The sequence below is a fragment of the Actinia tenebrosa genome, unplaced genomic scaffold (genome assembly GCF_029948245.1).
Source record: "Actinia tenebrosa isolate PJP-AT-01 unplaced genomic scaffold, QUT_ActTen_1.0 PGA_scaffold12__29_contigs__length_12842862, whole genome shotgun sequence".
In the NCBI taxonomy this organism is placed as follows: Eukaryota; Metazoa; Cnidaria; class Anthozoa; order Actiniaria; family Actiniidae; genus Actinia; species Actinia tenebrosa.
This window is the reverse complement of record NW_028292572.1, coordinates 11,805,520-11,822,349: the sequence shown is the minus strand read 5'-3', so window position 1 is coordinate 11,822,349 and position 16,830 is coordinate 11,805,520. Positions and strand designations below refer to the sequence as shown.

Genomic DNA, 16,830 nt, shown 5'->3' with positions numbered 1-16,830 from the left:
TCAGCCATAGTATTGAGTTCAAAACAATAAGGAGAAAATAACTCATGATCAACTAACATGTCAAAAAAAATCACCTTTAATACAAATTCAAATTCTTTATTTCTTAACCTTAGGCCTCAAAATTTATGCAAATATACTTATTTTAATATGAGAATAATTATTAGGGCAAATCATTGGAAATAAGTAGAATAAATAAATAAAATTTGTGATGGATAGAAAGATAAATTCTCTTTAGTTAGTACAGCTTTCATTCAGACTTGTCCGTACACGTTCAGAGATCACGAAAGGCTGCTTCTGATTGGCTGTTTTCCACCTGGTACATGTCAAGAATGTTTGAGAAGGTTACGTTATTTCCCGCGCATTTTGCTGAATTAGCAGGACCTCATGCAGTCAATGAACCCCTCTTGTGTGCATAAAGATTGACCTTAAAATATCAAAATATTCCCGCCAATATATACTGTACCCCTCAATTCTAGACCTATCCACTTTTTAAATAATAGTATATCCTATTATGTATTTTTTAAGTCAAAAGTTTTAAAATCTATATCTTGAGCGTGTATAGCTACACAAATATGTGTAACATAATGGGTTTGGGTTGACTTATGTAAGCCCAAGTAATCCGATAGCTCTATTGAAAAAGACTGTTTACTATCAAAGAAAATAAGATGGGGTCGGTAACCTCAAGGATAGTATTTCAACAGGCTCTTGTCTTGGCACATGTGTTGATTAGAGAAGTGTGTCTATGCACGTGGAAAGGTTATTCTTTTATTTAATCGCGTGGGCTACTGGTCACATTTCCAAAAGGTCAAATAAAAGCAATATATAAGAAAGATGTTTCTAAAGTCTGGCTTGAATGTGACGAGTCTCATCTCCGCGTTTTGGCTCAATCATATTAGAAGGGACTGAGGTGCCTTTTGTTACTCGCTAGCCTGCGTCTAGGCCCTAGGGGAGGGGGAGGGGGAGCCGAGCCACGCAGGCTAGCCTTGCCTAATTTCGCAGCCAACCTTTTCGTGCCTTTCAAGTCCTTATCTTTTTTGCATTATTATTTACTATTTAGTCAGTGTACTTATTATTTACGTCTAAACCTCTTTCTTTTGTTGTACAACATATTGAAAAATACAGACCAAAACTAGCTCTTCACATCGATCCCTTTTCAAAGAGTACAGTTCAGTCATGTCTCGCAGCTCGCAAGAGATCATTGCAAAATATTAGAGAAGCGTAGTACTTATTTTTGTGTGTGTTCAATATTAATTTCTCTTCCTTTTCCCTCCCTTTCTTCTTAGTATACGATGCCATTCCTCGCTTTAAAGCAAACTATTTCTTAAAAATAAAATACTGTGTTTTTCTAATCGATATTGCTTTCACTTTCGTCTCTTTTTCTCTTAGTTTGGATTTTCCTCTTTACAAAACAACCAAGGTCCAACTAACCTGGGAATCTCGGGCCTAAGGCCCAACCGACCAAACACTCAAAAAAGCCTTTTCTTGGCGGTTTTCCTGTGGTACATAATTACGTAAGAGACTGGATCTAAGTCGTAGAGTGAGAGTATCACAACAGAAGAGTAGTGAGAAAAACCAAGAAAACAGAGGGAAAATCACAGAGAAAAAAATAGAAAAGTATTTTTTTCTCTTCACAAAAGGTAAATTAATCTATATGAGTCAAGTTAAACTAATTTGAATGCATTTACTTTGGTCAAAAAAAAAAAAAAAAACAATCCAGGAGAAAAGTGAAGTCAACGAAAATTCATAAATATTTCTATTTTTCTATTCGACCAATAAAAACTGTCAAATATTTTAGTACGGGTGATTTTTTTATTGATTGTTGTTTACTAACGTCGTTGTTTGAACTGATAACTTTTTACTTGTACTGGTTTAGATGCTTTCCAGGGTTTTATCGACAGCACCTCTGAGGTCCACCGTTAGCTGGAGTACCACCTGTCTTCCTGGTTTAACGTCACTAAAACCATTCAATCAAAGAACTTTGAAGTTATATAGACTTTCCAGACTCCACACTTCAGGTTTTGATGATGCTGGCAGAAGTATTTCAGCAGCCTACCAATCTCATAAAAAATTTGGTTTTACTATCAGAGAGAATGTCAAAGGGATAGATAAACCCAATCCTATTGTAGTAATTCTTGGGTGGAATAATTCTCAACACAAGTATCTAGCAAAATACAGTGAAATGTTTGAGAAGAGAGGATATGATACATTGTGTTCTACTGCAAATCCATTCAACACATTTTTTAGGAGTGGATCAAAGGTGAAGGAAATTGCACATCGAATCTTGGACGTGCTTCTTGAAATGAACTGTTCAAGTCGACCTGTTTTCCTTTATGCATTCAGTAATGGAGGCGGTGCAGTGTTTTTTCAACTGACAGAAGCTTTGTCAACTCCAGAGAGCAAGTACTTTGACAAGATTAAAGTAGCTGGGTCTATATTTGATAGCTTTCCAGTGGTTCCTGAAATGAAAAGTGTAAAAATAGTCCAAAAGACTATCACTGGATATATAGGAAACCCAATTGTAAGGTGGCTTGTGTGGTATGGTTTAGGAATATCTATACCTCTTATGATTCTCATAGACCCTAACATTAAGAGATACATGCATAGCATAACCAATTCACCAATTAATTGTGATCAACTTGTTTTGTTTTCTAAAACCGATCCGTTTGCACCTTCTGAAGATATTGAACATTTTATTAATGAAAGGAGAAAGAGGGGAGTTCATGTTGTAGCTAAATGTTGGGAAAAATCCCACCATGTCAATCATTATAGAGAACACCCTAATGAATATACAAGAATTGTTTATGACTTTATTGATAATTGTCTAAAGAAAATGTAAAGTACATTTTAGTTAAGTAACTTATAATTCCAACATTTTATTGACGTAAGACTGCAATAATTGTTCATTGCTAGTTCATGCCTCTTGTGATGCTGCCCCCAACAGGGCCTCAATATTTAAAAACATACTTAAACGAGCGACAGAATTTTACCCCTGGGTTTCCAAGGATGCATGTCATGTATCTTTTATTAGCTGATTGTTGCTAATAAACTTGCCCTTCATTGGGACATTAAACCACTTTGTCATGTGTCATTACTTTTTATCCAACATGGTTGTTTTTGACAGAACTGTCTCACAACAGTAGTTTCGAGTTGAGGTTATGGTGGACCTTCCAAGATCATTATTACAGATAAACTATTTTTCCTTTTATTTTCGGTGTTAATGACCAATCTCATATTGACCAATTAAAAGAAAGAGTACTTATGGATGAAAAAGTGAATGTACAAAAAATGAGTAGAACTGTCTCAAGATGTTTATATTATTTTTGATTAACTCCTCGTTAAGCATTTCATTAATCCCATTTTGACTTTCTTGGTGGAGCAGTAGAAGGAGAAGATTTCTTGTTATCTCCAGATGATATGCTCATGAAACCCAAGTACATCACACAACCAAAGAGAGCAGCTATTCCAAACGACATCACCGCTTTATTCTAAAACAATCATGCATTTTAAGCTGTATTTTTAGTAAATATCAATGAATTATAATATAATACAATTATTTCTTACCGGTTTGATGAACAGTTCTGGATTTATTAGCCTAAAAGCAAAGGTTGACTGTCTTGGACGAGGACCCTTCGGTTGTCCACTGTCTGCCATGTTGTTTCTTCACGGTCACCCTGTGGAACCAAAGGTAGCCCAATATGTTTTTTGCTCGAAGAATTCCACAGGAATCCCAAACATCAAAGAATAATCGCATGTCAGCAGGGACTTCCCAGGTTAAATAAATGTAGTTAAATATCGTGTTTGACGTAATTCTCTGGAACTAAGTTAAATATTTCCGTTTAATGACATGTTAATTTTGAATGAGACTACAAAATTCCCTCTCGCTTAAACGAGGCATTTTTCCCGTTCTGACTAATATGTGTTCTATGTTGCAAAATTAAAAAGACCAGAAAGAAAGAAAGAAAGAAAGAAAGAAAGAAAGGAACGAAGGAAGGAGGGAAGACAGACAGACAGAAATAAATAAATAAATAAATAAAGACAAAAAGAAAAAAAGAAAGAAAGACAAAAAGAAAGAAAGAAAGAAAGAAAGAAAGAAAGAAAGAAAGAAAGGGAAAGAAAGAATGACGTTAAATGGTTTGCCAGGTTTCCAAAAAAAAAAAAAAAAAAAAAAAAAACCAGAAACGTAAACAGACACACCTTTTGATTAAAAAATAAAATTCAGACTTCAATATGCGGGTGTGCTGTCGTACATCCGCAGCACTGAGTAGTGTGACATTTGGTTAAGGAAATGGTGCGGGTCCTATCGTGATGGACGATGTCAACTGTAACGGACGGGAAAGTGCTTTGGAAGGTTGTCAACTCATAGGGTGGGGTAGCCATGGCTTTCTTTAAAGTATGTGGTGCGCCGTCAACTAGTATTGTCTACTGCGTCTTCAGCACAAGGCAACGCAAGATTTAATTTGGACAAGATTGGGGTTCATGGATGGGAAAGATCTTTGGCACAGTTGATATTTCCCGGTGGATGAGATTGTCATAACTATAAACATGGTGAAGGTTCTGGCGTGGTTTGCGTTAGCGCCCAAAACCGTGATCCATGAGACTCATCGGTTTAAAATGCTTAATGCTTCATTCATCTAGTTGATACCAAGCAATATAATACTATCTGATTGAAAGCACAAGACGGGCTGTGTTTGCTTGTCATTGTAGGGTGGTAATGAGATTCATTCAGCTAATTGATATCAAGAAATAGTCGGAATACTCCGCTTTGATTGACAGCACATGACGGACAGTGTTTAATTGCCTGTTGCTGTAGGGTGGGAATGAGATTTATATAACATCAGAAAAAATCTGTTAACATTTGGATCGTGGGGGGGGGGGGGGGGCTCATTTTCTAGTATTTCCAAAATACATTAAACGTTGTCCGTTCACATTAACAAATTCTTTTGCAATGTTAATGTTACCGCGATGCTAGCTCGTCTCGATTTTTAATTGGTTAATATTTGAATGGCTTCCCTTAATGATTGTTAATGCATTTTGGTCGATTTTCAAACATTGTCAATGAATGTTTCATGCGCAGTGCTTTCCCCTCTCTCCCGTCCCCTACTCTTTTCCATTGTCAATGAATGTTTGATGCGCAGTGCCTTCCCCTCTCTCCCGTCCCCTACTCTTTTTCATTGTCAATGAATGTTTGATGCGCAGTGCTTTCCCTTCTCTCCCGTCCCCTACTCTTTTTCATTGTCAATGAATGTTTGATGCGCAGTGCTTTCCCCTCTCTCCCGTCCCCTACTCTATTCCATTGTCAATGAATGTTTGATGCGCAGTGCTTTCCCCTCTCTCCCGTCCCCTACTCTTTTCCATTTTCAATGAATGTTTGATGCGCAGTGCTTTCCCCTCTCTCCCGTCCCCTACTCTTTTCCATTTTCAATGAATGTTTGATGCGCAGTGCTTTCCCCTCTCTCCCGTCCCCTACTTTTTCATTGTCAATGAATGTTTGATGCGCAGTGCTTTCAAAGTCTGTCTTTCCTGTGGATGAGTTGATTTCACTGACAATGTCTTAAATGAAATATCCAATGAACAGAACCCTAAATAGAAGTTATTCACACTTCAGTCCGGTTGACGTCTCTGTCGTAAAGTCCCTAATGATTGATGCGCAGCGCCAGCTCAACTGTCACAGGTGTAATCCCACTGAGCAACAAATTGTGTCTTTAACTGTTTTTACGCTTTGCTAAATGAAATTTAATTGCCCTTTTTGTGTGGTTTGGATGAGCCATTATGTCGGACTACAAGCTGTGTGTGCAGCGTAGTGGATCTCTGTATACTTAACCACATGCTGTGTGACCACAAATATTATTTGTTAGTTTTTTGACCACTATTTATAGCCTGTTTCTATTGATAACACATTTTGTACCTTCACGGTTAACTGAGCCCAGTCAGATAGCCTTGACAACGAACTAAAAAACCTTGATCCGGAATATAAATCAAGCAAGGGCTGCAGAGTAAACAGTTTTATCTCGTCCTATGAGGTCAACCATGGTTAAGTATTCCATTCTCTTGCATAGTGAATGATGGCATGGAGCTTAGATGATCAAGCAGCAAGATATTGTCGACAAGCCACCTTCCTAAATAACACCTTAAATTAAAAAATCCAGATATGACTAAGAAATAGTCATTGACAGCTTTTACTTAACTAATAAAGTTTGCAAGTTTTAACAATGCCTTTCTAATCTCTGCATGCTCAAATACGTGCGCCATACTGACCATACAGGAACACAATTTCCTTTTTTATATATTTTCCGTTTATTTATTGGATTAGTCTAAATAAATAAAGTTTTCAAACTGGTTGCACCATGCCTGACTAATGTTCTTCTTCTCGATCGAGTCTTGAAAGCAACTTTTCCAGCAATAGAAACACCGATGAAGTAAACAGAGGTAGAAAAGCTGGAAAAAGAAACTAAATAGTAAAGCGTTTGAACTCGGCAGCAAGAAGCAAGAAAGACAAATTTTAAAAACGTCTAAAAAATAGATTTAACCAGAATATCATAGCAGTTTGTTCCAGAGAATCAAATAAAAATCCAGCTACAGTGTGAAACGGTTAAAGCCATGTGCGGACATGCAGGTGGTCGGTAGGAACCATAGATAAGTAAGGTGCAAGCATGGGTGTAGCACGCTAGTTGCATAGCTCGTATTGTGACATGTGCTTCAGGTGTTACAAGAAAAGCTTTTCTTGTATGTACTTCTGATTAAAAATAAAATAATAATAATAACAAAATCAAAATATCCTATCACTCCGCTGATTACCTATTTTATACTCTTTAAGGGTTTATGAAACCTTAACATATAGATTCTCACCTTGTCTTATCACTATTCCTAGTTATATACACAGCAAGCCTAAAGGAGACAAATTAAAACAATGGGATAAAACTCCCTTTTGGATTGTTTTATTTCAAATTTTGAGGAACATAAAAAATTACAGATAATGCAAACAAACAATGTCGTTACTTTTTAAATGCTTTATTAAAATTCCTACAGTAAAAAAAAAAAAAAAAAAAAAAAAAAAAAAAATTGTTCAAGATGATCAGGTATAGGACAAGTGGGTCCTATCATAACTCTACGTTACGCATTACATATTTTAGCCGGAACATTGTATTTTGATTCTAACTATGTTAAAACGTAAGCTTTGAAGAGAAAAATATGGATGAGATGATATCAGCCAGTAAAAGAAATGAAAATAGTTTAAGGTAAAATATAATAAATCGTTAAACTTTAATGAGGAGTTCGTCAGTTTTTTTGGGCCATATTTATTTTCGGGTAGCTAGTTCGTTAACCTGTATTGATAGAAGATATCGATGTAGCTCGAGGTAGATTGTGGAATTTCTAAAAACGTAGTTTAATGAATTCATATCCCATGGACTTTTTTTTGTTGCCTTGTTTCTACGCTAAATCGATGTTAATTCCATGCAATAAGAGCCCTACGACACAACTTTGGTTTTGCCTTGGGCAGTTTCATTTGAATTTCCTTTGCCATCAAAACCTTTTAACCTAAACCTTTTATAGATAGCCTAAAACAACCTTTGGGCTGATCTAAGTAGGGCATAGCTAACTCACAGATTGAACCCTGAAACAACCTCTGGGCTGATCTAAGTCAGGGCATAGCTAACTAACAGATCACGCCCTGAAACAACCTCTGGACTGATCTACGAAGTCAGGGCATGGCTAACTCACAGATAGAACCCTGGAACAACCTCTGGGCTGATCTAAGTCAGGGCATGGCTAACTCACAGATGAAATCCTGAAACAACCTCTGGGCTGATCTAAGTCATAGCACGGATAACCCACAGATCGAAAGTGCAATTTAGCGTGTGGGGTCTTGCGGAGGGAGAACTAACAGACTCTACCGACATGTGGTGTTGAGTCCAGGAATCGAATCAAAAGATAGATCTAATTTAGTCATGACGTGTCAATTAGTTGTTGTTTTTTTTTGTTTTTTTTGTTTTTTGTTTTTTTTTTTGTTTTTTTGCTATTACAAACCTTTTACTTAAGTCATGGTGAAAAGGAAAATATTAGTAATTGGAAGCAGGATAAAGAAAGCAATAGTATTAGTGTCTAATGCAATTAGTATCAACTTTAAACTGAGTCTTAAGAGAGAGATATCCTAACACCCGGTTTACCTAGGAGCTATTTACATCCTTGGGCGGAAAATGGATCAATTCAGGAGAAAAGGTGGGAAAAGAGAGAGAGAGAGAGAGAAAGAGATAAAGGAAGGGAAGGTAGAGAACAATTCGAAGCGCTCTAAGATATAAGGGATGAACAATTTTTTTCATTGCTTAAAAAAAAAATTAAAGAAATAAAGAAATTAAAATAATAAACTCATGCATCATTATCTACCTGATTGTAGTTCAAAGCTCACTGAAAACAATTCAAGAAAAAACTGAATATAAAGTCAAGAAAAGGAAACTACACAAGAAAGGAATATTTAAGTTTTCAAAACATTTGTATTGTTATCGTACTTTATACTGTAATGTTTATCTATGTGGTCTATATTGAAGATATAGAATTCTTGAATAATTTATGTTGCTATTGTTACAGGTCGTTTCATTATTAATGCTGCTCAAAAAAGGTCAAGCATTAAAGCCAAGAGTATTCTATCTAATACTTACAGTAAATACTTAGGAAACAATTGGCTATAATAAAGGAAATTGTGAGTTTATATTAGTAAACGTTTTTAAGTGATACGATATAAAAAAGATGTTTGTTTGAACTCGTATCCTTGGGAGAAAATTCATTAATGCCATTGAAAGCAATAAATATTTTAAAAATGCCATGTTGTTGTTGTTAGTAAATGGAAACTGTAATGTGTTTTTGCTTTAGACTCCAAAATATTTACAGTTTTGTGTGATTCGTAAGATAAATGACTAAAGAAAAATAAAACTATTGAATTTGTAGTACAAAGAAAAATGTTTGCATCGCCAATGATAGAGAAGTTGTAATGCATTTTTTTTTTTCTTTTTTTGTGTGTTTTTTTCATTATTTCTTTTTTGATAACCTCTATCGAGAAATCTATTATTGAAAGTAAGTTGGAAGGCAAAAAAAAAAAAAAAAAAAAACTAAAAAAACCAAAATAGCCGTAAAATATACGTCAGTTTGTTTCTTCATAAACAAAAGATAGGAGTTAGACAGTTCTATTTTTCTTAACAGAAATCACTCTAAAAACCACGAGACTTGATTTGATAAGTTTTAGTGACGAAAAGATTGAACCCTTATCTTCACTTTCTAAGACGGAATCAATCGATTTACATTGGACATGGTTCATAATACGTCCTTTTCTGCTAGTGCAGGCTTAGAAGACTTGCTACTATACTAGCATCAAAAATACGAAGGCGTTGTCATGCAAACATAGTTAATTCCTATATACGTGTTTCCGTCTATTAACTACAGATGCAAAGTAAGGGTTTATGGAACCAGTAATTTTGCAAAGTCCATCATAGTGAGCTATTAAAAAGCAAGTGGCTTACTCAACTAGTCACTAATATCATGAAAAACACATTAAAAAACAATCTCCAGATTTACTAATCCCGTTAAATCCATGTCACAGGTCTCGATATCCGTGCAAATTGACGCGATACGCACACCACTTGGAGAGAACAATGACCGAGTCTTGAAGATATGTTATTTTAAAGAACCTTTGTCTATGCATGAATCATTTCAAATGGACTCTAAACGTTTGGAAGACTATAGGCTTTATTGCACTGATACACTGAATAAGTTATGGTACTCAGTAAAAGCATAACCGACAATTGTTCTAAAATTTAAAAAGTCCTTTTGAAATGATAAGTGAATAAGAAGAAAACTAAACTAAACGTCAATAATGTTATAATGTTAATATATTTTCTAAATGGTGTTTGAGTTTCAATCTTATTTACTTGTTGCATTCCAACGCAGTCCCATGGCAAGTTATTATCAGTTTTTGAAAGGATAGATGAAAAAAAGTCATCCAAATTTTATTGCACCCTGAAACAACCTCTAAGTCAGTGCATGGCTAAATCACAGGTCGAACCCTGAAACAACATCTGGGCTGATCTAAGTCAGGGCATGGCTAAATCACAGATTGAACCCTGAAACAACCTCTGGGCTGATCCAACTCAGGGCATGGCGGCTTACTCACAGATCTGATCGGAATATAGGTGGTTAGGGTTTTGTGAAGGAAGGGGGAGTCCGAAAAAAATGAAGGCTAGCATGAATGGGTACGAATCTGCATGTGACAATTACTAGAGGACTATTGCCAATACTCGTCCAATATCATGTAAGATGCATATTCGATATTATAACTATTATAGCTTTGAGAACTATAGATTAATTCACTTTACCACCCGACATATAATATCGCAACTCTCTATAGTCAATTAGTTTTCTAGTTAGTTATTTTGTTCAAAAAGTGTGACCGATTTGTTTTTTTCATATCAATGTCAATGTACTCAGTACCGGCACCATTCCTTTACACATCAACTGTGATAAATGACAAAAAACGACTATGAAACATATATTTCTTAAAACAGTAGTCTCGATTTGCGATAAGAAAATTTAAAATAACTCGAAAAAAATTGGGGGTCAAGTTTTAAGAAAATATCAATTGGCCGAATTGGCTTCAATAAGAAGGGGAAAAAATCCTGCATGGTCCGTGACAAAAGAATAAAAACATGTTTTAACATGAGATTAAAAAGCTTTTAGCGTAATTATAAAGGTATCATTAATAAATCCTATTATAAGAACAATAGGTTTGTACTAAAGTAACAGCCTCAAATTTGAGAAACTTGTTTTTTACGAGGCTAAGAAACACAAATTTGTTTGCCCTGTTTTATAGCAAAGAAACATTATACTACGCAGTAATTTAAGGTTTTCCATCTACTTCTCACAAGATAGCACCGTGGCACATTAACTGCATCTTATTTACGAGAATATCGAACGCAGGTTTGTTTGCTAGTCTCTACATGATAAATATGTTCTATTATGAAAAAACTTATACGCTGCTGTAATTCATGATTATCTATCGAATATTTATAGACAAGAGATGTGTCTTTCAAATACGCTTTTTTGTTGAGATCGTCTTTTCAAAGTCTCGTGGTATTGCTAATGGATTATGTTGAAACATCGTGGTTCCATCACGTGATAGAGCACACTGCTTGTTAGTAACCAATTACATCTCATCTTATCACAGCCATGTTTTATCTATTTACTTATATCTTTAGATATTTATTAATTCAAAGGTTTTATTCTTGAAAAAACTTATTCTCATTGTGAACTCGGCCTAAATAGACGTAAGTTCCTAACAGTTGAATTCATCCGGGCGTTGGAGCTAAAATAAAAAAAGATTGGAAAGCCAAAACTAAAAAAAAAAAAAAAAAAAAAAAAAAAACTATAAAAAATAAAATAAAACAGGCTATTTTAATGAAAAAAAAATTGATAGAATTTCTTGCTACTGTGGCTGTATCTGCTCTATTTTCGTCTTACCTTATCTGTTGTTTAATGCATTTTCTCACTTGGACCTTTTATTGTCGTTGTGATTGCAGGTTTAGTGAACAAGTCGGTCAGATGAAAGGGAATATCTTCAGCTGGATATGAAACTTGTCAATTTAGTTTATTTGTGCTTGGAACACTGTCACCTTGCTCTAGAATAACGCAGTTCTTAGTCCAAAACAAGAAAAAGTTGAATGAATTGGACTTTATTTGCGGGATGGTCCCATATATTCTATTCATAGGAATGCTGCCGGGATATTTTATGTTCATGGATTCATTTTCATATGGACTATATTTCCAAGCCTTCAGTCATATCTTAAAGAATATTTGTAAAGATATTCATAAGGTATTGTGATCAATGGCATTATCTCTTCCAAAAAAAATGGTTTTATAAAGTACTTCGCGTAATGCTGTTCTTGAAAGAGTTTCACTTTTACAGATTTTTAAAAGCTTTAAAAGAATCCACGTTGTTTTTTATATTCTTCTGATATTCGTTTTACACTCAAATGTAACATTCCTGTTCAAATTGACAAGGATAACATGTCAAAATGACAAGAAAACTAAGTAAACCATTTCTCCCGGGATTGAAGGGATTAGACAATGCTTTAGTTGACGATATTAAACAACGACTGGATCAACTATAGAAGAACTTGGAATAACAATTAAGTACCAGTACAATGAAAAATACTGACAAACACAGCCCTTATACTGACCATCTTTTATCAATTTTTATGGAAGAGAACGAAGTTATTGGCGAATTACCTAAACTAGTCATGAAATAGCGAGTCTGACGGTATTTGTTTTTCGTAATCAAATCTGAACTGTTTGGGGGTGTTCTTTGTGGGTTGGTAAATTAATATAGAGTGTAAATAATATTTCTTCGAACTATTTAAAAAAAAAACATTTTCTCGGGTTTTTGGGGGATGTTTACAAATGCAACTCCCTCAAGCGGCAAGCAAAGAAAACGGATCCTAAAAGTTTCGGTGAATAATTTAAGTGTAAGAGGTTTTATGAACAATGATAATATTGTCATCAAACGGGTTGGTATTATAAGGAAATTTAAAAAGTGCGTTAATTCTCTAACCACACCCACAGTTTAACTTATTTGTTTTACAATCAACACGCGGGTTGGCGCAGGGAATGAACCGCTTAAGGGGCGCACGCGGTTTCGTCTTATCTGAAGTATTTCAGTCCATTCATTGGAGACTATAATGTTATTCGAGGTATTTCCATTCCAATATTGAAGGGTTAAGTCTGATAAAGGTTTTTAAAGACCCCAATTAGATTCATTCAAGGTAGCAGCACCTTTATGGCGAATAAAAAAATTTATTTATAGTTTATCTAATTATTTTCTATTTTTTTAATTCTCCCTCATTTTGGAGACGGAAGGGAACTGAGGTGGATACGCCTTAAATTCGTCGATTTTTTATCAGTATATCTGTGTGGGAAAATATTTGGGGATGACATTGAGAAAAAAATAGAACGAACATTTTTCTCTCTAATGAGTCTTCCTATTCTTACAGTTCAGGACACCCGGTAAAGGAATCTTATTACTCGTGATAGTTATAATGAGAAATATCAAATGATTCCGCATCTGTTTGATGGAGCTTAATGTTAAGACCAATGTGAACACTCAAACATCGAGACAACAATACTTGATGGAATCATTCTCCAACGATGAATAGGCTGTTAGAGTATTGTTTCCTCATGAAACATAAAATAATAAAATCATTGTTGAAAGTGTTAGTAAAAGAAAATAGAAAAGTTTTGAAATTAGTAGGGTGATTAACAGACAAGAGAGATAAGAAAAAGCTGGTCGAGTTGCTTGAGGGGTTGTGTTAAAACCGACCTTGCAGATGTGAACACAAAAACAAAGAAACAAGACTTCATTTAGTCTGCTGAATGACAAGATGTGCCTTGTTGATAACACGGGCAAGACAAGATATTAAAAAACACTGCCGGTTATCGCTGGGAAGCCATGATAAATGTGAGAAACGTGTGATAGCTTCCTCACGAAAGCAACACGTAAGTGAGTAAAGAATTATATCAAGAAAAATTGTCGTAACGATAGGAGAGAATGTATTATCAAGGAGAAGTCTGCCTTGCCAAAAAATCCACCATTAAACCATTTAACATCAGGAATCGTATGACAAATAATATTATAATGCTGAAAAGAATCTTTATATAAACCAAGATCGAAGAGAACTCGTCAGGATTCATGAGGATAAATACGAGCGTTTCAATCCTTATGTTTTCTGAATACTTTTTGAAAACATTTTTCCACTGCCGGACTCGAACGGCAGATGTTGGATTAAACACAGGTGTTATGAAGTGCTACATACGTACTAGACAAAAAGGGTTATTTAAGCGAGATAGCTGGAGATATCTGTTAAGCTATCTTTATGCCTAATTTCGTTGGCGTCTGATAACACAAGAGTGCTTCATTTACTGACTCTAGCTCGTCTAGATAGACCCTTTTAGATATATCAATCTTAATATCTAGACCAGTGATAAAATTAATATTTTGATGGTATCACAAGGTGGATACTCTCAGACCGGTAATGCCGGTTAATTTGATTGAATTCCGTAGCATCAGATTAACATGCATAGACCTGATACCGTGTCAGAATCATATGTATTAGAAGGTCATTTACAAGGAGTTCTACTTAAGGTAGCTCATCAGTTAGATTAACTTTATAAAATTATCCCCCCATCGAAACATTATTATGAGCGGATTTTACAGACTAATTTGTCAGCAAATTTGGCATAAATTACCATAGTTCGCGACGCTTTAAAAGCACCGCACTGAATCTAAGTCGCTCTACAAATTGTTTTCGACGCTTTCTAAACACAACGGCGTCTACGGAGATCCTCATTATAATATTTTGAATTTTTTGACATATTACTAATTTGTATCTGGTCGAATATTTACGAGCGTGTGTATATGAGTTGGCAATGGCTTTGTTGGGTTAACCGCCAAAACAGAATGCTTACCCACAATGCCTCGGGAATCGCCGCGTGTCGATTTCACAACCTGCGGAAAAATTCAAAGAAAAAATTTTTCTCTTTTTTTTAAAGTAAATTTTAAATACTTGTGCGGGAATAAGTGGGCTTGGATAGGTAAGGTGTTCAATGCTCGACTGGCTGGTGTCCTTCATGAGAAATGTCAAAGCATGTCACAATTGTGGACACTAAGACAGACCAAACGTAAGGAACAGTACAAACATCTTGGTTTTCAAAGCAGGTTTTCGAATCGATTGTAAATCAGTACTCATGTTTCTGTGTTTGACAATACGATATTTAAGAGAACGGTTTCTTTGGAAAGAGTTAAGATATTGGCCCATTCAACTTGGACATTAAATGTATTAGTGAATTGATTTTCGATAAAAGGTGTTAAGCTATTGTACAAATATATGGGAGAATACCTAATGTTTCCTTATAAAACAGCGAAGAATCTAGCCTGTTTTATAGTTGATGGCCCAAGGTCACATCCTTGCTCTAGTAAGCAGCCCTTTACATAAGAATAGAATCACCAAGAGAAAAGAATATCAGGACAAAAGCATTTAGTCAGGACGTCCCTGCATGGCACGCCTTCTCACAAATGAATCAACTTAGAAATTACAACCTTTACATAAATAAAGATACTCCTAGATAAGAAAGTATCCGAGCAAAAACATTTCTGGACGTCACTTATGTTCACAAATTTTAACTTCTAAATTCCAATTTGATCATGGAACGAGGTACGGCCGCACATGTTCGTTAGCGACTAGTCATTAAGTTCTACACTCGCAAAACAAGGATTACTTTTTTCCCCGCGCAATAACATTCGCAGAATATATTTAAAGAAGCTTAAATTTACGACGACGCCGCTTCCAAGTTTTCTATTTCGTCAGTTGAAAAAATCTGAACCCCTTCCATTGACAATGGTTTGGTTCAACGCTATCGAAAAACATTAACCCGTCTCTTTCTTTGTTTCTTTCTGACTTTATTCTTAGTTGGCTGTTATCTTGGTATCGAGCGTGACAGCGAATGTTTAAATGGCGTGCAGTTGTTTATAGCAGAGAAATTGCGATAGCGACACATGAAATTAAAAGGCAGTTCACAATGAATTATTTTTACGGGTTGTCTTTGGAAGTAGCCGATCATCGCAGCATGGTGCTACCACGCCTTGTTAATTACTACGACATGCATTGCTTATGCACCGGCAACCTATTGCATAAACAGGCCAAGAGTAAAAAAAATACCTGCATTTTGTGTCTTAGAAGCACGAGGTCTTAGAAATCATTGAGTACCTTGATACTTGAGACTTTGGCGCTTGATACTAGTACATTTAACAGCCACTTCAATCATCATCCATTCCTATATCTTGTATCCCATGGTTTCTGTTGAACTGAATAGTTCTTGACTTGGAACCCATCAAGGTCTTGCTATAAGAAAAAAATATACCAAACATATAAGCTGAAATCCGAACACTTTAGAAAAGAAAGATTTTCTTTAGCAGTGTTCATATAGAGTGGTTTTCAAAAACCCGTGAAATACACTTAAGCGTATTACGCTTTAATACACTTTATTGTCCACATTTTCTTTTGATTTTCTTTGTGTTTTCGGTGTATTACAAGTTATTACACCTTAGTTATTACACTTTGTTTCACGGGTTTTTGAAAATCACTCTACAAAACTGATTCACAATTATGTACCCTAACATCAGTCCATGACCAAAACCAAGATGGCTTATCCCATGGAATCCTACTGTGAACAGTTGAAAACCCGTTTAGAGTTCAAAAAGCGGAACTAAACTAAAAATGAGCACTAACTGACTAATTCACTGTGTTTTGAATTGTTTACTCGGTTAGATCTAGATGCTAACATGATCAACCAATTTGTTTGACATGTAAAGTTTTAATGGGCTTACATTTCGTACTGTGTTTGTCGCCCGTCGGTTGGCGAATTGTTCGCCCACCACGCGTCCTTTCCAGACGTTTCTAGAACATCTTTGAAAACACAATTTTTCTTTTTGCATTCGTTTTGACCTTTAGTACTGGAAAAGAATTTTTGTTCGACAAAATGAACTTCAGTTGAGAACTTACGTTAAGGCGGAAGTATCGGAAGCATTTGAGAAGGCCGTTATACTGATTTGTGAAGGCCGTTATATGTGAATTAGGCCATTATATGTTTAGGACGAAGAAGGAAATGTCGGGGGATTCTGACGTCATGGCCGATTCTATCCAAGATGACAGAAGACCTTGTTTTCAGTGCTATATATCTTTTGTTTTATTCAGTTCCATTCCCGGTTTTTGAAACTGCGTATTTTACTCTTCCTTA

At 35.4% G+C, this 16,830-nt stretch overlaps 2 protein-coding genes across 2 annotated transcripts; one reads left to right on the top strand and one right to left on the bottom strand.

Annotated features, from left to right (window-relative positions):
* The first annotated feature begins 1,459 nt into the window (after nt 1-1,459).
* LOC116299606 (transmembrane protein 53-A-like) lies at nt 1,460-3,076 on the top strand. The gene is made up of 2 exons (XM_031708281.2): nt 1,460-1,637; nt 1,874-3,076. The coding sequence occupies exon 2, from the start codon at nt 1,874-1,876 to the stop codon at nt 2,834-2,836; it is 963 nt and encodes a 320-aa protein (XP_031564141.1). The 5' UTR covers nt 1,460-1,637; the 3' UTR covers nt 2,837-3,076.
* On the bottom strand, nt 2,788-15,882 carry LOC148912260 (small integral membrane protein 8-like). The gene is made up of 4 exons (XM_089028564.1): nt 15,801-15,882; nt 14,503-14,542; nt 3,562-3,671; nt 2,788-3,485 (listed from the first exon to the last, which is right to left on the bottom strand). Exons 3-4 carry the CDS (start codon nt 3,649-3,651, stop codon nt 3,348-3,350), a joined length of 228 nt encoding a protein of 75 aa, XP_088884690.1. The 5' UTR covers nt 3,652-3,671; nt 14,503-14,542; nt 15,801-15,882; the 3' UTR covers nt 2,788-3,347.
* Between the last annotated feature and the right edge of the window lie 948 nt (nt 15,883-16,830).

Excerpts from the sequence above, each read along its gene's own strand:
- LOC116299606 (XM_031708281.2), top strand. The coding sequence starts at position 1,874 with ATGCTTTCCAGGGTTTTATCGACAGCACCTCTGAGGTCCACCGTTAGC.
- LOC148912260 (XM_089028564.1), bottom strand. The coding sequence starts at position 3,651 with ATGGCAGACAGTGGACAACCGAAGGGTCCTCGTCCAAGACAGTCAACC. Across the intron at positions 3,486-3,561 it reads CAGAACTGTTCATCAAACCG|AATAAAGCGGTGATGTCGTT; the intron begins GTAAGAAATAAT and ends TGATTGTTTTAG.